The following is a 22,410-nucleotide window of genomic DNA, read 5'->3' on the forward strand; positions in this document are numbered from 1 at the left end:
GAGGAATTAGCATAAGGGTAGAATAACTTTGGATTTATTTCTCATTCAAACATAAAAATATGTCAGTAAAAAAGTTAATAACCTAGATTTATTTATTGTTTTAAGAAAGAGGAGTAAAAAATAATTAAGTGTTGCTTATGGATCAGACCAAAGACTGCCCCAATAGTTGTAAGAAACAAACTGTAGAAAGGTTGTACGTGTTAACACAACTCTGATAGGAATGCAAAGTGGGAATGCACCAGAATCCCACCCCGCACAAATGATGCCTCATTTAGGCATCTGCCTTAAATGGACTGGGGAGCAGACTCCTGGGAAGCTTGCTGGCTGTGCCCAGAGTTATTAAGAGATGGCCAGCATACACATTTAGATGATGATGATGATGATGTTGATGGTGAGTGCCTCTCCCACTTAGGTCCTGTTTGGCTTGTATTCTAACCTAACCATGGTTGTGCATCCTTCACAATGCCCTGGAGTAGGCATCATTGTACAACAATGCTGGTAGAACTGGATGGAATAGTGGAGAACATTTGGAGACTGGGCTGCAAAGCATCCCAGCATAGCCTTTGTGGTAGGTGAGGAAAAGGAAAAGAAAAATCTCTTAAATGGATGTGTTGAGAGGTGCCAGCCTGTTTCATGATCCTCAAATTTGGGTTTCCAATTCTCTTCTCTTTGGCTGAAAAGAATCTGCCTCTTGTTCACTATTTGCTTGGGATGGTCTTAAATGTGTAATCAACTGCTTGTGCTGGAAAACCTGGGCGAGCTGGCAGTATTGAGGATTGGTCTACTCCACTGCAACTTTCTATGCTCTATGAAAGCCTGTTGTTAGGCCTTGGGGGACCTCTGGAATGACCTGGGTGGTGGCCTTGCAGTGGGAAGAAGATAATTTATTTTCTGCAATGGAAAGCTTCTTCTAATCTTGGAAACCTCAGTTGGATGCAGTAACATACCAGGATAAAAGCTGTTCTTATTAAAATGTGCAATGTTCATGGCGCTTCCCATAGTTATCAGTCTTCAAGATTTTTTCATTAGGTTAATATCAAGTTTTTCTTCTACTGTGTCTGTTTCTGTTCATTTGCTTGTTCATTAAATAGTTTCTCCACAGTGCAGAGAGATGTGCCATACATGAAACAAGTTTTCTGGATCAAAATAAATAAATAAGTGATATCAATATCCAGACTTTAAATTATTTTCAGTAGGATGTGTGTCCTAACCACATTCTGATGTACATAAGGACATTTACACATGACAAGAGCTGAATTGAATATTTGCAAGCTGTTGTTTTTATGAGAAAATACAGCTGTACACGGATATATGTACACATTAACAAACGTATAGGGCTGACTCTGATAGTGAAAATTACCTGTTGTTATTGGCATTTTTTTTAAAAGAAAGCCTTTTTATGCATACAAGAGATAGGCTAGGTACATGGTTTATATTTATTTGCTTTTCATCTGTTTCTGTACCTGCCCATACCCCCTCCATGTTTGTCATGAGCACTGATGGTGAGCAGGAGGGGGCCCCTATCCAGGGGGGAAAACGCATGCGTAGTACTGAGGAGTTAAGCAGCCATTCAAAGAGACACAGATCAGACCCGCCTTGACTTTTGGGGTTTATCTGTCTGGGGTTTTTCCACGCTTCTTCAGTTCGTTAGGATTTTCTGTCTAATGTAGCAGTAATAAAACACTAGAGACCTATTCCTCGTCTCAGCATGGTTCCTGGCTGTTAGGACAATGCTGTGCATAAGTAATTTGTTCTAATGGCTGGATATTGCTTCCAAAGATGGATACTGATATATTCTGGATATGCTGTATCCATAGCGATACATGGATAGTGATGGATAGTGATTATTGTTGCGAGAGTGGCCTTTTGTATGTTCTAGAACAGTCTTGGCACTTACACTTTTGACTCGGCCACTTGTTTTTTGTGTGTAATAGGTTTGGCCATTTTCTTTTCTGTTCATCTCATGTATTTTATAGAGCTTTTATAGAACATTTAAGTGACCACATTTCAACAAACTTGCACAGTAATATTAAAAGCTAGCTAACCATTCTGACCTCCAGAGGGTTGGTTGATCATTGAAAGCTCAGCAAAGGACCCTGAGTCTAATAGAACCATCAGATCACGGACCAGTTCCTTCTAGGGGAATGCAGCACCATCCAAGGCGAAAGTTGGATTTGGCCTGATCTCAGATTTCTGTACGAACAACCACTCTGTCCTGCTTGGATTTAATCTGAGCCTGTTTCACCCTACCCAGTCCCTTGTAGCCTCCAGATATCATGTCAGGACTTTCACAGCATCTCCTATTCAGGGTGGAGAAATATAGCTGGGTATCATCTGCCTGCTGATGCTATCTCATTCTGAACTGAGGGATGATCTCTCCCAGCTGTTTCATGTAGATGTTAAATAGGTACGGGGAGAAGGCCAAGACCTGGGTCATCCCACACAGGAAGGGCCAAGGGCTTGACCACTCATCCCCGTGACTACTCACAACTAGACCCATTTGCTCATGATGGAGTGAAAAGGCTGTAATATTTTTTTATTATTATTCAGCTCTTGGTTATCTTAAGCAGTCTTCCTTCCATGCAAATCTAGAGTATGATTTGTTGATCACAAAATCTAGTGATAATCTGAATTCTTAGGCTAGATGAAAGTTAATATAAATGACCAGTGCAAGATTATTCTGGTTGGGTATAAGCATATTGCCTCTGCAGTTCCTATAAATAACATTCAGGCACTCTTGAAAAGAACACATCATGCGACAAGCTGGCCTTGAGGAATCCAAGGCTGGAGTTAAAATCGCTGGAAGAAACATTAACAATCTCAGATATGCAGATGATACCACTTTGATGGCTGAAAGTGAAGAGGAACTGAGGGGCCTTATGATGAAGGTGAAAGAAGAAAGTGCAAAAGCTGGTTTGCAGCTAAACCTCAAAAAAACCAAGATTATGGCAACCAGCTTGATTGATAACTGGCAAATAGAGGGAGAAAATGTAGAAGCAGTGAAAGACTTTGTATTCCTAGGTGCAAAGATTACTGCAGATGCTGACTGCAGTCAGGAAATCAGAAGACGCTTAATCCTTGGAAGAAGAGCAATGACAAATCTCGATAAAATAGTTAAGAGCAGAGACATCACACTGACAACAAAGGCCCGCATAGTTAAAGCAATGGTGTTCCCTGTAGTAACATATGGCTGCGAGAGCTGGACCATAAGGAAGGCTGAGCGAAGGAAGATCGATGCTTTTGAACTGTGGTGTTGGAGGAAAATTCTGAGAGTGCCTTGGACTGCAAGAAGATCCAACCAGTCCATCCTCCAGGAAATAAAGCCAGACTGCTCACTTGAGGGAATGATATTAAAGGCAAAACTGAAATACTTTGGCCACATAATGAGAAGACAGGACACCCTGGAGAAGATGCTGATGCTAGGGAGAGTGGAAGGCAAAAGGAAGAGGGGCCGACCAAGGGCAAGGTGGATGGATGATATTCTAGAGGTGACGGACTCGTCCCTGGGGGAGCTGGTGGTGTTGACGACCGACAGGAAGCTCTGGCGTGGGCTGGTCCATGAAGTCACGAAGAGTCGGAAGCGACTAAACGAATAAACAACAAACTCTTGAAAAAGAATGAATTCCAGTTGGGAATTTGCTTGAGTGCATGCAGAAATTGCTGTACCACAGTGCATTCTTGCTTCATATATCCTTTTACTTCCTAGTCACATTCCTGCTACTCTTGAAGTTCAAGATATCAAGTTAACTTGGGACTGTCTGCATCTATTGCCTATGCCCTAACATTGACCTAGAGTTCTTACCTGACCAAATGAATGCCAGGCAGAAAAAGAAAAGATAATTGCAATTGCTACAGTTTTGTTCATAACTCTGGTAGAGATCAAAGTATATGACCACATTTTGCATATGATGCCTAACACCTTAACATGACTCTTACTGTAATAGGGAGCACTGCTGTCATTCCACAACCTACAGCTTTAGTCTGCAAAAAACCAACATGAGCGTTGTGAGTCACTTTCCAGCATCAATGTTTTGTTCTGAAAGAAATTCTATTCCACTAAAGTGCATTGTACGCAATGTCTGTCTTTAAATTTCCCTGGAATTAAAATTTTAAAGCTTGTCATTTCAGTACTTTAAAACTCTCTGGATCCAATAAATGAAGTTTAATGAATGAGTCTTCCTGCCATACCAAAATTTATGGGTGAGTTGCAGCTCTTCTGCATTTAGGTTCCTGAGAAGATGGGAAAACCACCAAGCTTACCTAAAGCTTCCACTGAGAGATCAGATTTAACCAAGTAAAACCAAACTCTAATGTAGCTATGCAACCCTCTATTTAGTAGAATGGTAGAAATGATGACAGATTGATCGTTATTTCCATGATAGCCTTAAATAAGTAACCACTGGTTAACACTAGGTATGCTTTTCTAAAATAGCATTGAGTAACCATGTCTTTAAAGAAACTGACTTCTTTTATGGATGTAATCCTAAATCTTATTAGAAAGGAAACCATCTTGAATTAAGGTAAACATAAGTTCCAGAAAATGTGCAGTGCCGGGCTACTGTAAAACTGCAATTCAAAACAGACTTATTAAGGAGGAGGCTTTATATCTAAGTAATGCAGTACATCTGGCTACTGTTAAATAAGCATAGGGTTTTCTTTTCAGAAAGTTGTCAAGACAAATGGTTGGTGTTGTTAGATGCTCAAATTCCAGATATTTGCAAATTGGGGAGGGGAGTGGCAGACATTCCAAACTCAGAAAATTTGGATTGCAGAGTTTACCTTAATGAGAATTCCAGGAGTACATCAAATACTTGAAGTTGAGGTGTCAGGTTAAAAGGGACCAAGTGTTCTGAGCAGATGCTCAGGAGCCACGCCTGGAAAATCATAAATTCCTTCTGAATGAGACAGCAGACCTCAGTGAAAGGGCAGCATGGTGCTTGTTTATTCAGAACCCTGACTGAACTCTGAAGTAGGTCTGACTGTGCCCCTGGTTTATTCACAGTGCTCTCCTGTATGGGAACCAGGTACATCAGCTGGGCCAGTTAAAACAGTTGTCAGAAGAACAGCCTTACTGGGACAACCCAGGCTCCATCTTAGACTAGCCTCTGTGTGTATCTATTGATTTATGCTTTGATATGATTCTTTATGTGCCACCAAGGTAATATATATATGTATGTACATACACATATACAGTACATACATATATATATACATGCATACTGTATATACACACACACACACACACACATACGCATATGCACATACACACACAAAGACTGAAAAAAGGACAGAAAACATAAAAAACAGAAGAAGGTGGAAAAAATAAATTACATATGCACAGAAAAGAATGGCTTTAATATAGGGTCTTGACAGACTCGTCCTCCATGGATTTATCCAGTCCCCTTTTTAAAACCATTGAAGTTCACGGCTACTATCATATCTTGTGGCAATGAATTTGACAGGTTGGTTGTGCTTCCGCCTGATTATGTTTCCTCCACTTTCAAAATTCAGGCTAGAAACCAGGAGGCCGTGAGTTCTAGTTCCGCCTTAGGCACGAAGCCGGCTGGGTGACCCTGGGCCAGTCCCTCTCTCAGCCCTAGGAAGAAGAAGGCCAGGGCAAACCACTTCTGAAATCTTGCCAAGCAAACTGCGGGGTCAACACTGACTTGAAGGCACCAAAACAAACAAATTTAAAAATAGCCTACAAGTGACTTTGGACAGATTCTGGGCAAACAAATCGTTTCAAACTTCTGATTTAGAGGAACTGATTACAGGTTGACGAACCTCTTCGTGTACTTTGTCTCTTTCCCCCATTTTTTGTTCTATGGACTATCTTAATGAGTTCCCGAGACAGTTATACTATGATAGCTTATATTTTATTTACTTGATAGTAAGTAAACAAAGAGGCCATTTTGGTGTGGTTGTTAAGGCACCAGGCTAGAAACCGGAAGAGCGTGAGTTCTAGTCCCGCCTTAAGCCTGAATACAGCTGGGCGACCTTGGGCCAGTCACTCTCCCTCAGCCCTAGGAAGAAGAAGGCAAGGGAAAACCACTTCTGAAAATCTTGCCAGACAATTGCACGGACTAGTCCAGGCAGTCACTAGGATTCCACACTGATTTCTGGTGGAAGGAAGGAAGGAAGGACGGACGGACGGACAATCTGGAATGTAGTACCAGGCACAGGGAAGGTATTGGCTACACTGGAGCTCCTTGTGGAGGAAGGGTGATTAGAGTTCTCCTTTCCTGCACATGGTGGTTCTCCAGAATGAGGCACTATAGGCTTGCAATTGAGATGATACAATCAAGAAGATAACAAAATTTGCCTATTGTCTTATTTGTCCCTTAATAGAACTGAAAGAGTTAAAAGTAAAGCAGAACCTTTTTCAAAGTGAGCTGGCCTATGAGAGAATCAGATATTTTTCCCCAGCCAAGTGCCCCCCAGATGTGTTGCTTCAATTTCCATTGTTCCCAGACAGTGTGGGATTTCATTCAACATCAGTTTTTTCATGGCTTCTTCATGTTTTGGGCCCTTTAATTTCTAATCTGTAGGACATTCTCTTTATGAACCGGAGCTTTTTGGTTATATGGGTGTTCCAAATACCTCCTGTTTACAACTCCCGTTTTTCAGTTTCAACCCCAATGCCAGGCTTTGCTGTAGAGAAGATAGCCCTTCTTTTAAGCCCCTGCCAGTCCTTTCAGCAATTCACTGAGATGGAATGCATGGTGGCCTGAACTTAACTCTGGTGTTGATGCACCTGGGAGGGAGGGATGGCGAAGTAGAGAAGGGATGAAGATTGTGGGAAGGGAACAAATGCTGAATAGGTAGGAATAGAGCAAGAAATGACGCTGCCAAATAGACAGTGAGCAAAGTTTGGGCCGAGGGTGAAAAAACCACACGTATCCTGCCCGGTAACCTATTTGTGGCCTGCCTCCTCCTCCTCCTCTCTCTCTCTGTCTCTCTCTCTCACTCTCTCTCACACACACACTCTAGATTGGACCCAAAACATCAGCCCTTTATATATTTGATGGTTTGGTGGTTTTAAGGAGCAAACTGAGTTGCTCCTTAAAACCTTGCAGATGCTTCCGTCACCAACTGCAACTCTTAAAACTCCTAAAGCTGCTCCTAAAACAGGCCGTGGCCACACCCGCTCTTTGAATTTGGCTTTTGACATATCCCACAAAGCCGGAGGCAGACCTCAAATTGGAAATTGGAAACGATGCCTGATCTGGTTTAAGTGAAAGGAGAAAAGCCAGTGAATGGGTAGATGAAAAAGAGTGAAAGGTAGATGGTTGAAGGTAGTTTTGTGACTGATAGCTCTAATTGTGAATCACGGTTTCATCAGAGCTTTCCAATCACAATACTTAGCAGGGAGAGTTTACAGTAATATAAATTACTATAAGCTAGTTTGGTGTAGTGGTTAAGGCACTAGGCTAGAAACCAGGAGACCATGAGTTCTAGTCCTGCCTTTGGTATGAAGCCAGCTGGGTGACCTTGGGCCAGCCTCTTTTGCTCAGCCCTAGGAAGGAGACAATGGCAAACCACTTCTGAAATCTTGCCAAGAAAACTGCAGGGACTCATCCAGGCAGTGTCCAGGAGTCAACACTGACTTGAAGGAACCTCCCCCACCAAAAAAAGTCCTCTTCAGCTCTTAGAGTGTGGGAGTATTTGAAAGTGGGTAGAAGATGGCGTGAAGTGCTGATCCTGGCCCTACTGTCTGCAGCCTCCATAGGCTCATTGAGGAGGTCTGAAACGGTATTTAAATTTGTCTGAAAGTGAATGCACTTCTTCTCAAGATCTAAGATCCTATTTTATGAGAATCCCAGGTTGTATGTAAAACTGTCCTCCTTTTACTAGGAAGTATAGATGCCAACATATGGAAGTCAGAGAGAGTAGGGAAGTTTCTGGGTGCACAGCCCCATCTTCTTTCCACTTTCAAGTCCCTTTGGGTTCATCAAAATGACTAAAAATATCTGCAGAGAAGGACTGTTCCAGGGTTCAAAGCTCTGTACTAGTTTTCTTTCCAAGAAGCATGAATCTTAAAGAGAATTTTTGATGAAGACTGCAGGATGTCACATTAGGAGCTTGCTTGGAAAATACCAGATGTTCGAGTCCTTCAACCTCTGCATGCTTTATATCCATCATCAGTCCCTATCATATCTCACTTTCTCTGACTTTCATGCTAATTGAGCAGAAAATAATCAAACCCTCTTAAGCTGTTTTCCATTTATCACAATTCCCTAGCCTGTGTATCTATTCTTCTGAAATGTGACACATTTCTTGCTCAGATACACCTCAACAGACATGGCTTTTTCATAGAAACTACCTAACACGAACGAAATGACTGCAGCAATGTAAAAGGGAAGGGAAGCAAAGAACTTTTCACAAAATTTGAAGTTCTGATTCTTAATCTAAAACTTGCCAAATTTAATATTGTCTGAAGAAGCTATTTTTATAAATTCCATCAAACTCTGACAAAAAAACCCATCCATGTTTCTATTGTCTCTCTCTCTCTCTGTGTGTGTGTGTATTTAAAAGCATTTAACACAATCCCGCCACCACCTCCTTTGTGTGAAATTAGCAGAGTTTTATGCTTCATAAGAAGCTGTAGCATCTACAAATTGTGTTTAAGTTTTGGTGAACAAAATATATTTGTTGATTACCAGCAACAGCTAATTGTAGGCATAAGACCTAGATTTCTTCTGTATAGTTAAACTGTGTGGCTCCAGATCAGTCAAATGGAAACTAGGATGTTTTATGAATTTTCCAATTTGGATCTGAACTGAATATTTGGGGTTAGTGCATGCCCAACCAATTAAACTATTTTTTTCTGTCTTCTATTTTTATATACAGTATAAAATCAACTAATGGTAACCATAATAAGCATGCTCCAGGAGTGTGCTGCAGGGACTAAATTTCACAAGCCTGTTTTTGCGGCCATAAGAACATAAGCTGTGCCCTGCTGAATTGGACCCCTGGCCCATCTAGTCCAGCAGTCTGTCCTCCCAGTGGCCAACCAACTGCCCAAGGAAGCCCACTAGTTTCCCAGCAGATGGCCTTCAGAGGCAGTCCCACTGCCATCAGGCTAATAGCCATCGATCCCCATGACTTCCAGCACCACATCTCCTGGCAGTGAACTCCAAAATTTAATCATGTGCTGTGTAAAAAAAAAAAAAAAAAGCCTTTTGTCTGTCCTGATTATTCCAGGATTTGGTTTCATTGGGTGACCTCTGGTTTTAGTATTTTGGGAAGGGGGAAATAGCTTCTTTGTCCATCTTATCCAGAACATGCATAATTTTGTACACCTCAGTCTTGTTGCTTCTCATTCAGTTCCTTTCTAGACTAAAAAGCCCCAAATGTCACAACTTTTCCTCCTTGGGAAGCTGCTCCTGCCCCTGGACCTTCTTAGCTGCCCTCCTGTGCACCTTCTCCAGCTCCACGATATCCTTTTGGAGGTGTGGTGACCAGAGCTGCACACAAATATGCGGGTGGGGTCACACCATTGATTTATGTAAAGGCCTTTTGATATTGGCATCTCTATTTTCAGTATGGTTTCTTCTTACCCCAGACATGCTGTGTGCCTTTTTTACAGCAGATGCACACTTCATTGAACTGTTTACCATTACTCCAAGATCTCTTTCCCTATCAGTCACTGTTTATATGAGTAGTTATGATTTTTGGCACCAATAGGCATCATTGCTCCTGTTGAATGAATCTGCCATTTTGACACCAACTCCCATAAAGTGCAGAGATCCCTTTGGAGCTCTTCAGGGTCTCTTACTTTTTTTATCACTCTGAACAATTTAGAGTCATCAGCAAACTTGGCTACTTCACTAGTCATGCCTGATTCCAGATCACTTATAAATGTGTCAAAGATAAGCACCTTTAGCACAGAACCACTGGATACATGCCTTCATTGTGAGAAATGTCCCATTTCCTCTTAATCTTTGTTTTCTATTCTTTAGCCAGTGCTTATCCACAAGAAGACCTGCCATTTTATCCCACTCATTTCTTGTGGGACAATACTCACAAAGAACATCTCTGCAGTCCTGATTTGGTTTTGTTTTTAAAGCCACAAAATGCCAAGCTTTCTTTTCACATTCCCAGAATTGGCAGTGCCATATCTTCTCTTCTTTGTAACATTTGATTTCTTTAATATGATAACATATTTTAAGATTGCAGTATTTTTTAAATAATCTTTTAAAGTACAGGGATCTGAGCAAGGATTATATACTATTCCTGCTACAACATCTCCCAGGAAGATATATTACACTAATCTTCTTCTTTCAGACTCCAGCCATGCTACCACCAACACAGCAGCCAAATTTTTGTGGCTGCAGTGAAAACATGGCAACAACTGGCACAAATAAGACAAATTTGTCAGTCTGGACTCACCACTATTTTTATTAATTTATCCTTTTGGCCGGGGGGTGTTATATGCTGATCTTTGATCATCATAAGAAATTTGATCTTTCAAAATATAATGCATAGCCACTGAACATTTACATTTCAGCCAAAATGTTTTCAAAACTCTGTTTGCTAAAGATGACCTGTTATTTCTCTTTACAGATCTCTGTTGGATTAACTAAGCAAAGAGAAGTTTTGTGCAATATGAATAGAAGACAAAATTCTGGAGGCATAAACAGGACGAGAGTGTCCAAGCCAAAAGTTATATGTTTTCTTTTATTTTGGGGAATGCTGCTTTTATCAGTTGAGGGGACATCAAAGCACAATGTTCCAAGACTTAAACTATCTTACAAAGGTAAGCATTTTACGGTCTCTGTTTACTCTTCCTATGCTTTTCAATGTAATGTATAGTTACTTTAATCTGATTAGGTAGTATTTTAGGGTTAAGCTTAGAGGTAGGTAAAGGTAAAGGTTTCCCTTGACATTAAGTCCAGTCGTGTCCAACTCTAGGGGGCGGTGCTCATCTCCGTTTCAAAGCCGAAGAGCCAGTGTTTGTCCGTAGACACTTCCGTGGTCATGTGGCCAGCATGACTAAACGGAACGCCGTTACCTGCCCGCCGAAGCGGTACCTATTAATCTACTCACATTTACATGTTTTCAAACTGCTAGGTTGGCAGGAGCTGGGACTAGCAACGGGAGCTCACCCTGTCATGCGGATTCGAACTGCCGACCTTCCGATCGGCAAGCTCAGCGGTTTATCCCGCAGCGCCACCGCGTCCCCTTTAAGCTTAGACGTAGGGTTAGTTTATTTTAAATTAGGTTAGTTCAATCAATACTAAAAAGTTCAATCAATTTTATACTAAAAAGATTTTAGATTTATAGCTCTATAAATATAGAATTCTATAGTTTTTAGATTCATTGCTATGTTACAGTAGAAATTAGAAATAATTAGAGAGCCAGTTTGGTTTAGTGATTAAGGCATCAGGCTAGAAACCTGTGAGTTTCTATGAGTTTCTGTGACTGGGAGTTCTAGTCCTGCCTTAGGCATGAAGCCAGCTGGGTGACCCTGGGCCAGTCACTCTGTCTCAGCCCTGGGAAGCAGGCAATGGCAAACCACTTCTGAAAAACCTTGCCAAGAAAACTGCAGGGACAGGAGTCAAAAACTGACTCAAAGACCCCCCCACAAAAAAGATAATAGATACAGTTAGATGAATAGACATTCACTTGATCTTAAAATTATTAAGATTAGTAAATATTATTCACTTGATCTTAAAATCATCAATTATTAAATATTAAGGAGATATTTTATGTATCTCCTTTGAATAGAAATGTCTGGCAATAGAAATGAAGATTTTTGAAACTGGTTTTATGAGCCCTTAGATGATAATGTCATAGTAAAATTTCATTAAAAATCAATGCTGCTTTAGCCAATAACTTGGAAAGTTGCATAAAAATGGCTTAATATAAAAGTCACAATATACAAAAGGATATGAAATGCTTCCTTGTGGATGATATGAAAGGATCTCAATTTCTTTAAACCCCTTTATAGTTTTGGCACTGAATAAAGAGACTTTAAAATATTGGCTTTCTCTTGAGGATTGCCTGTAGCCCTGATGCATTTCTGAAGCTATCCAGTGAGTTCCGTGGCTGAATTAATAAAGCCCTTTCGGTTTTCAGCCAACGTTATTACCCATTGCTGTTATCCTCACTGGACTTCATTGTGGGGTAAGTATGCAGTTCTTCCTAGTCAAGACAGCATTGGTATTTCCTCTCAGTTGAGACATCTGAACTATTCTGAAGGAAGCCAAAGGGTTTTGATGAAAGAAGTCTCCACAAATACAGCTTCCCAGAAGCTGGGAGTCAAGGACCCAGCTGTGAGCAAGGCAAAACTGATGGGAGAGGGACATAGTGTGATGCTTTTTGTGATGCTTTCCCTCCCAATTTTAGATGCTATATATGGAGGCCATGATGCTGGTGACTTCTGCATTTCCTTTCAGTTAATTATCCCTTCCACTGTGTCCTGCAGACCAGCCTTCAGTCAGTGACATCAGTAGTTTATGTAGCGGCTGAACTAAGAATAACCTTTGAGAACTGACCCCTGTCAGCTTGTAACAGTGTAAACAGTTATGAACTTACCCGGTTTTTGCCTAAAGTGCAAAAGGGTCTCAGCTGGAAGTGGGAGGGGAGGGGAAACAAATATTTCTCCATAAGATACGGTACAGTAATTCTTGAGTTTACTTGGCTGGGTCCCAGGAGATGAGATAGGACATGGCTTGGCCTGGAATGGACACAGGGAGGGAGAAAGGAAGGTGGCAGAGACAGTGGAACAGCTGTGGCTAGGCCTGAACCTATGAGGTTTGTTTCTCTCCAAGGACCTCCAGGGGTCTTTGGCTACAGTTGACCCACTTCTTTCCTGTACATCTTGGCAAGGATGACCAGGAAACAACATGCATGATATGATATTATGCATAGAATTTCCTGTCCTATTGAAAGGGAGAACAGAGAAATACTGAACACAATGGTAAGGTGGCAAGATGGACTCTGGCCAGGGGCAACTTGCAAACCACTGGAGAGTCCAGTTAGTAAAATATATTCTGGCCTGGGCTAGTAGCTAGCTATTGGTCCAGTACTTTATATTTCAGGGATGCTCTTGTTTGCCTGAGAAGAATTGGCTATTTCTAAATGCCACCTTGAGGTGCCATTGGGGGAACAGATTTAATATAGCCAGTAGGGCTATAGGGTGCCTCATATTGAAAGGCAAAATAATGCCTCGGAGCCCAGGGGCAGTGCCATAATACCTGCCTGCCCACTATATTTTCCTGGGGTAGTGCTGTAGCTGGGAACAGCACAGCCACTTTCAGGGGCTGCAGACAAACGACTGTAAATAAATAAATTAAAATGTGAGCCCTCCTCTGTGCTCTGAAGCATCTTTTTGCTTTCAGTCTGGAAGGCTGCACAGCGCTGATCTGATGAGAACATTGTTTGGTCTCTAACTTCTTCCTCAGCTCTCATTTGATCCCGTGTCACTTGGCTTCTGTATCCTGCTTGACTTTTCTTGCCATGAATTTAGAATAGGTGTGCACACCTTAACCCCCCTCCCACCCCTGGGTATCAACTCCATAGCATCTTACAAATTGCAACCAAATTTAATTTAAATGTAAATTTATAGAGAGTATAGAGCAGGGTTCTCTAAAGTGGTCAATATTGACCCCCAAGGGTCGATGCGACTATACATTGTTGTTGTTGTTGTTATTATTGATAGTACTATTAGTAAAAGTGGTATTTATTAAACTATTTTCATATAATAAATGTTTGGGGGTCAATGAACAATCTGAAACCTTCTTGAAAGGATCAATGAACTGAAGGGTTTGGGAACCCCTGGTATAGAGAATGACCTTGATGGAGAGAGGGAAGAACTGTTTCCAAAGCAACAAACAGATAAATATGGCTTGAGCCCATACAAAGAGGTAAATGTATGAAAACATCTCAGACAGACACCCCCCCCCTAATTCTCAAGAAGTTAAAAGGGGGAGGAAGGGAGGCACATTCAGAGTTGCAAGATTCTGTTAATATACTGTAGCTGTTTTAGTAAAAGTAGCTTTAGGACTACATGGCATTAGTTTCTTGACCTGGTCTACCTTCTTGGGCTGACAAAATGAAACTAAATCAAACATAATTTTTAATTTGTTTCTGGAATTTGGCTCTTGGCATGCCATCAAGATTCAAGTGCACCCTTCAAATGTGCACTCACATTTAAATGCTAGCTTATCTCTTACCATGGTCTATTTCTACTATTTCTCTCCTGATTAGCTCCTGATTAGCATGATGGATTCTTCTTCCTTTCTGTTCCATTAGCAAAGCGTGCTTTGGACTGATCCGTAGCATTAGTTAAGAGCCCAGCTTTGAATTAAGTTATCCAGACACACAGTATCTTTTAAGCATCTCTGCCATTCTTTCTCTTTCTGGCAGCTGATGAATTGTAGGGTCATCAGTTCTCAGGTAAATTTGAAATCCAGGCTTATTTTTTTTTTTTAAAAAAACTGTGTGAGTGAAAGAGAAAGAGAGAATTATGCAGGCATATGGGGCAAATCTCTACTAATTTCTAAGTTTGACTCTTTGCACTGTAAGAAACTCAAAAGACCTCCAGGGTATTCCCGACAGCATTAAATGTAATTTGCCAGGGGGAAAAAGGGATTTTATTTCTTCTTCTAGTAGAATCACACAGCTTCCATTCAAAATAACTTTTGCATATTTCTCCCATGGGCTCAACGTGCTGATTGCTTTAGCACTGAAGCTATAAAGCTAACAAAGTTGTTAAAGATGGGGAATATAGATTTAAATAACCGTTATGAATTAAAACCTCTTTGTCTCATTTCCAGTTAAGAGAGATAACAAAAACTCACTTATCACTGAATGTCTTCCCCTCTGCTTCTCTGTCCCCATTTAAGGCAAGGGGCAGGATTTGACAGACTTTACCAAACATAGTGGTATTTAAATGTTTTCTGCTTTATTTGTTCTTTTGCACAGTTTGAAGTCGTGGTGGGAGTGACATTTGGCTCTTGGGAATGTTCATTCTCTTCTGTCCTTTGGACACTGAGAGTGTATGAAGAGAAACAACTGGCATGCTCCAAGTGACCTTTCTGACATGGCAGTCTTTGTTTTTGGCACATAACTCCAAAAATTGCTGTTGCGTTTCGGAATGAACTCGGGGATGTCTTTCAATAAAGCCTTCTTTCCTCTCTGGAAGTTACATAATAGACCAACACAAAGCAAAGCTTTCTTCCAAGCATCGAGGGCCACACAGTCAGCCTTGGCACTGGGAGCCAAGTGTCAGAAGTGATGTGCTGCACCCAGCTGGGGCTAAACTGCCTTGCCTGGCTGCTTTGCACAGGTACCTGGCTTCCGGCATGTGCTGCAGAGAGGCAGAGGACTACTCTGAGGGGCCAGAGAAGCAATCAGAGCAAAGCCACCTGGATGCTCTGTGCTGGGAAGAAAGAGCTTTGCTTCACCCAACAAAACTTCTCCATCCACTCACTGGTGAAAGTTTTGCTAAACAACAGAATGAGAGTGCAGTCTTATAAACGCTTGTGCATTTTATTTATTTATTAAATTTATATCATCGCCCATCTCCTCCAGTGGGGGACTCTGGGCAGTTTACAATAAATAGCATTAAAACATAGCCAGATAAAAATTACATTAAAATATACATAAAAACAAACGTAAAATCCAAGTGGAGATGGATCACTAAGTGGTGCTATGGCGCCAGCCATCCCCAGGTGGAGCTGTCACTCTCCCCCTCCCAAGCAAGGCGGCAGAACCAGGTCTTAAGTTTCTTCCGGAAGTCCAAGAGTGAGGAAATCTGTCTCAACTCCAGGGGCAAGATGTTCCAAGATGTTTCTTTTCTTTGTTCAATGTCTATCCTGCCTTTCTTTCAGAAGCTCCAGGCAACTTGGATAGAATCTCCCTTCATTTTACCCCAACAACTACTCTGTGAAATAGGTTGATCTGAGAAACTGGGGCTGGCTCAAAGTCCCCCAGTGAGCTTCTGTGGTTGAGAGTGGAGTTGAACTTGGTCCTAATCATTTGCTTTATCCATTATGCCATGCCAGCTCTCTGTAGCTGCAATCTTGCTTCCTTTTCTCCTACCCCCAATATCCTCAAACCTACTTCCTAGTTAGTGCTGCAAATACTATATAAAAAACAGGCTGTACTTTTTAAAATATTCTTAATGTAATAGTCTCCTTTCCAACCCATTAAAGTAGGGTTCACTTTCCTCCAAATTTCCATTGTGAATCCTACTTTATTGGAAGGGCTTCCTCTTCATTAAGCCTGAGGTGCATAAGGCAATGTTGCACATGCAAGAATCATATTCTGTACTCTTTAGGGACAGTTCTGCAGAATCTGGCTCTATAGAACATGCCAGTCCTGCAACTTCATGTTGCAACAAGGATAAATTCTCAGCAAAAGGGGTTTGCTGGGACAATCCTCATCTCCCCGTTTCTGCTACTATGAGTTTGCAGCTAGAAGGAAATAGAAGAGAGATGGCTGAGAGGAGCAATCAATGAAGCCATTGTTGCTGTGGAATAAATACTCTGTTGCTCTCTCCCCTGAGCTGGCCACAACACCACATGGAAGTGGAGTTGGTCTGAATTTAGTTACTGGGAGAGTGGGCTCATGGAAAGCAAGCCAGACTCCTCAGTCCATATTGTTTCAGCACATGCAGCACTTAGCCCAGCACTAGAATCTGTTGTGATAAAACATGTCACAGCCACAGCGACACCATTTAAAAAAAAAGGTTATACTAGTTAACCCACCTCTGTCAATCATGATCAGTGTTTCTCAACCTCAGCAGTTTTAAGATGTATGGATTTCAACTCCCAGAATTGAAATCCACACATCTTAGAGTTGCTGAGCTGAGAAACACTGATCTAGATAATAACTACCCTGGTGCCATTTTGGTAGATTATGCCTGACACATCAGTTGGGTTAATACATTACCTAAGCTAGTGTTTGTTTAAGCATGGCTTGCTATGCAAATGCATTTGGTTAGGTATACCCAACTCATGTATCCAAACACAAACCTGGATTCTGACTTAACACTTCCTGCAAATCCAGTTAAACTTCACAGAGTTGTCTTCCTGCAATGCTTGATGTTGATGACATTAATAAGTTGGTGTAATTAGAGAAGTACCAAAAGTTAATTTCATTCTTCACTTTTATTTTAAGATTAGGTATGTGAAACATGGGGTCTTTTTCATGCATCTGATCAGGAGCTAAACATGTAAACAATTTCCATTTTTTAAAAAAAACTCTACATTTGTAGCTGCCTGAGTAACAAGCTGACTTTGCTTTACTTGGCAGTAGCAGCAAGTAAGATAAGCCGCTTTATAACAAGGGAACCTGTGCAAACGCACAGCCCAAGGTCTTCTTTGTAATGACAACTATTTCAGATGGGATACGTTTTCATTTACAGTGTTCATAAGCTACGTAATTATTTGAACTGGCTTCACTCTGTGAACTGGGCCTATTGCTCTGACACCAATAATATGAAGGCACAAAACAGCATTTCATCATCTCACTAATAACAATTATAATAACATCAATACTTTTAACGGAGCTATTTATGCAGCTGTGCCTTCAGTCAAACTTTATTTGAGAATATTATGTACAATTATGTGTTCAAAGTTCTAATGGAGCTGTTTTGTACTTGAATAACCCATGCTGCCTTTCATGATTATGACATTTGTGGCAGAGTCGGTCCTATAACAGAGAATGAGGTATTTCAAGGAACTGTATTTATTTATTCAATATATATGGCTTCCCACTTGCCAGGCAACTCCTCGTACAGTATAATGCATAATTTTCTCTTTTGGAGAAGTCTAAAGCCATTAGAATCAGTTCTGTTTGGCTTCAGTCAAAGGATTCATTATTGAATTCATAGCAAAAACAAGGAGGACAGATGAGTGTGGCAAAACCACTGTTCTCTGCCTTGAGAGGGGCTGTTAGAGCTGGGCAGGGCGTCAGATGAGATTCTGAAAAGTTGCTTTGGACAAAATGGAGATGCAAATTTAGCTCTTACCATAAAGCAGTGGTGTCTTTTTCTGGGATCACATGGAACCTGTGAATGATGCTTTGAAGCACCTTTCTGGAATCAAGTATGAAGCTCTGTACAAGCTTAAATACAGGATCTCTAAAGCACTTTGGCCAAATGGTTACCCAGCCTATTTGAGGACCTCAGTGAAGGGGAGCGTACCATTTTTCAAGGCAACCTCTTCTACTAGTTGATAGCTCTTACTAGCAGGAAATTCTTCCTAACATCTAATATCTGATTCTATTTCCCTGTAGTTTCAACCCATTGTTTCTGGTCCTGCCTGCTGGGCTAACAGAACAGGTCCACTCCTTCTCCTTTTGATATCGAAAGACTACTATACTGTCACCCCATGTTCTCTTCTGCAGGCTCAGCATACCCAGCTCCTTCCTGCCATTTCTTGTAAGATTTGTTTTTCAGATCTTCTGAACTTCTTCCAGTTTATCAATGTCCATTTTAGACTGCAGTGTCCAGAATTGGGCATAGTAATACTAATGGGGCAGAGTAGAGTGGGACAATTTGTTTCAGTTATCTAGATCTTATGCTTCTATTGATATATTGAAAAATAGGTTTTGCCCTTTTAACAGCTTCATCATACAGTTGGCTGATGTTCATCTTTTCAAATCCTTTTCATATGTCAAGCTCCCATCTCATACTTGGACCTTTCATTTTTTTTCCTTTTTCCAGATGCAAGACATTACATTTCTATCTGTTAAATTTCATCCTGTTCATTTTGGTCCACTGTTGAAGTATGTCTAGATCCTTCCAAATCTTCTCTTTCTCTTTTAAAGTTAGCTAGTCCTCCTAATTTTGTGTTCTCTGCAACTCTAATAATCATCCCCTCAACCCCTTCATCCAGGTAATTAATAAATATGTTGAACAGCATAGGGGCCAGGATGTATGTGTGAGAGAGACGACTTTATTTTATTTATTTATCAATTTTTTTTATTACCACCCATCTCCTCCCAAAAGGAGGGACTCTGGGCGGTTTACAAAAATTAAGTACGGTATCAGTATAAATACAGGATCAATATAAATATCATAATAAATATACAATAAGAGTAACATATAATAAAATATAGTAAAATCCCAATGGCTAAAAGTTGTATTTCAGTTTGAGAGTAAAAGTCATCCTTATGTTTGAAGAGTTCTTGGACAACCTAACTTTTCGTCGGTTTTGTGTTATACTCTTGGTTTTCTACTTAACACTCCAGAGTTAAGTGGGATATACTGGTTTAATTTCCTACAGTCTTTTGTGACAAATTAAAAAAGAGGCTGGAGTAACACTTGGCACTGTCAGGACTTACAAATTGCTATAAGATGATGCCATTGTGTCTTTCTCGCTGTGTGTCTCCTCTCCTAATTCTCATTTTGATTTTCATGCCTAGGATGGCTACTGAGGTTAGAGTGATATAAGCAAATGCATGTGTCACTGTATTTATTTAATTCTCCCTTATTTTAATAGAAGTAATGACTAAAAAACTGCTGAGACTGCAAAGTTATGGAGAGGAATAAAAACAGTAAGGCAGTGGTTTTTTTTTTTTTTTAAATGAAGAATGTCAATAGGACAGGGCAGAATAAAATGTGGTGTGGAATTCTGGACTTTGCAGGTCAAGGGCTAAGAGATCTAGAAGACATTGAGTTGGTGATGTAATAGTACTTCTGTCTTCCTCCCTCCCTGGATTTTTCTATTTTGCCTATATTTATCTGGTGACTTGCCAAAAAATTGTGTTGTTTTATCTATGCCATTCAAATGTTACTCTCATTTAATAATGCTATTGCCCATAGAATTAGAAGGGACGAAGTTGCTATCTGTAAGGTCACCTCTAGCTTTGCCAGATTTTCATTTGTCACCAAATGACAAATTAGGTTAGTGATTTTGGATAGTGGTGCTCAAATATTTCTTCTTTGAATAACATCATGGTTTTTTCATGATGGAGATTAGAATATGAAGGGAAAAAATAGGCGGGGGAGAGAATTGGAATGGAGCATTTACTGAATAGGAAAAAAAAAACATACCCACTGCAGTATAATATATGTTATTTTTATCACAATTGTGTGACATTACTGTATCATCCCAGATCATTTTGCAGCATCAGGCCTGGTTAGTGTTTTGAATAGGAAAGCATCAGACTAGACTGAAAGATTGAAAAACTATCCTGAAAGAAGACAGGGACACATTGCACCCATATTTTTGCCAAGAAAATGGAATGGATATGTCCAGGAAGTCTGCTCAGAATCCCTCCTTGTGGGGAGATGGGCGGTAGTACAAATTCGAGATATAAATAAATAAATAAATAAATAAGTAAGTAAGTAAGTCATCAGGAGACACTATCTTTTGCAGTTTTCTATTTAAATACATTATTGTGTTGTCTATATCAGCGATTTCTAATCTTTTCTTTCATGGTGCCTAATCACCACTGCATAGCTGTGGGATCAGTGATGTGGCCCCTAAGTAAACAAAAACCCAACATTAAATAAAGATTAATTCTTTTGAAATCTGGAGATCACCAAATCTTATGTTTGCTATTTCCACTTGAAACCTTGTAAAATTGGGGTGAAAACCATTCAAAGATTATGAATAAGAACCTGTAAAATTTGGCCAACTTCCAGAATTTTTGTTCTACCAGAGATCACCTGCAATATTCCCCTGATCACATTGTGCCTTTGCCACAGAATGGGAATCGGTATGAACAGAAGTTCCTGACATCAAGGTAGAGTTTCCCCAGGGCTTTTAGGCCCACTTGGGACTGGGCAGACTCTGGAGAGTTAAGATGCCAAGAAAGACCACAACGTCTTTCTACAACTTGACCCTATTTTCTAAAATTAAGGAACAAGGTTTCCTGTCTTTGCTTGGGAAGGAAGAAAAGAGAACCTAGAAAGAGTGTATGATTGATGACTGGGAAGGGGTGAGGGTGGGTGATAGAAAAGAAAGAGAACAAATTCATTTGAGGGTGCCAAAGAAGGTACAAGAAGTTGAGGATGCCCACTATGAAGCAAGGCTGAAGGAGCATTTAATCCTTTAGGACAAAACAAAAACAAAACAAAACCCTGAGGAAAGACAGGATACCAGTGTTCAGGTACATAAAAGGGTATCATAGGGAGGATGGTCTAGAACTATTTTCCTTGGCCATATAAACTAGGACCAGAAATAATGGTTATATTGTTGCAACTACCTAGATTTCATTTAAATATAAGCAAAAGTTTCCTGACAGTAGGATCTGTACAAGAGTGAAACAGCATACCTACAGAGTAGGTGGAGATTTTCAAGAAGAACATGGTTCTTCTTGAAAAGATTCACTGGAGATTTTCAAGAAGAACCTGGACAGCCACCTCTCAAGGATGGTTTTATTAGTTTTCCTGCACTTTGCAGGGGGTTGGCCTTGTTGATTCTTGTGGGCCCTTCCAATTCCACAGTTCTGTACTTCTTGGTTCAAAGCAGAGGCAGTTCTATCACAACTGGGAATTATGGGAATTCCATCTAGCAGGGTCCAGGAGGCAGGCCTTCTCTGCAGTGGCACCCGCCCTTTGAAATAGTCTGACCCCGGAGGTGAGGCAGGCACCTTTGCTCCCGGCCTTCCGGAAGAATTTGAAAACCTGGTTCTGCCGCCTCGCCTGGGATGGGAAGGGCAACAGCTCTTCCTGGGGGTGGTTGGTACTGTAGTGCCCTCCCCATTGAATGAGAGCTTTTTGCCACAATGGATCTTATATCTATCTATTTGTAATGATAGTTTGCATTGTAAATTAGGTATTATGGTTTTAAATTGTTTATTTTGTTGTAAACTGCCCAGAGTCCTCCTTTGGGGGGAGATGGGTGGTGACAGAAATTTGAATTATTTATAACTAATTAACTAACTAACTAACTAACTAGCTAACCAACCCTTGCTTCAGACAGCCAAAGTCTGTGCAGTAGCCTAGAGTTGGGTATCTTATACCAGACTTGTGAATATTTATTTTCTGCAAGCTAGAAAGTTCTAAATGCTTAGGGAGATCTCAGTTTTGATAAATGTGAACTTATGAAAAAAATCTACTGTGCTAACCTTCCTCTGCCCCTGTTCTGTAGAAAGAGGTCTTTGCTAACTCCACTAAGTTATCTTAACCAACAAAGGTCCTGCTGGGAGCATATATTTATAGAAGACACCAATGAGCCGTGTTTGTAGATTCTCTGTTACAAGGATTTTCTTCATTCTCTCACAGACTTGCTGCTTTCTAACAGCTGCATCCCGTTCCTGGGCTCCATGGAGGGACTGGATTTTCGGACCCTGCTGCTTGATGAAGAAAGGGGTCAGCTCCTACTTGGTGCTAAGGACCACATATTTCTGCTCAGCTTAGTTGACCTAAACAAAAATGGAAAAAAGGTCAGTTTATAATGTGTATATACATATTTTCACAATCAATACGTCTGTCTCTTAATGCAT

At 40.6% G+C, this 22,410-nt stretch overlaps 1 protein-coding gene across 2 annotated transcripts in view; it reads left to right on the forward strand.

Annotated features, from left to right (window-relative positions):
• SEMA3D (semaphorin 3D) overlaps nt 1-22,410 on the forward strand; it is a 168,775-nt gene that overhangs the window by 47,121 nt on the left and 99,244 nt on the right. For both annotated transcript variants that reach the window (XM_063308241.1, XM_063308242.1), the window contains exons 2-3: nt 10,567-10,759; nt 22,190-22,350. In XM_063308241.1, coding sequence (XP_063164311.1) covers nt 10,567-10,759; nt 22,190-22,350 — 354 coding nt within the window. The remainder of the gene's footprint in view (nt 1-10,566; nt 10,760-22,189; nt 22,351-22,410) is intronic.

Source organism: Candoia aspera, chromosome 7 (assembly GCF_035149785.1).
Source record: "Candoia aspera isolate rCanAsp1 chromosome 7, rCanAsp1.hap2, whole genome shotgun sequence".
NCBI lineage: Eukaryota > Metazoa > Chordata > Lepidosauria > Squamata > Boidae > Candoia > Candoia aspera.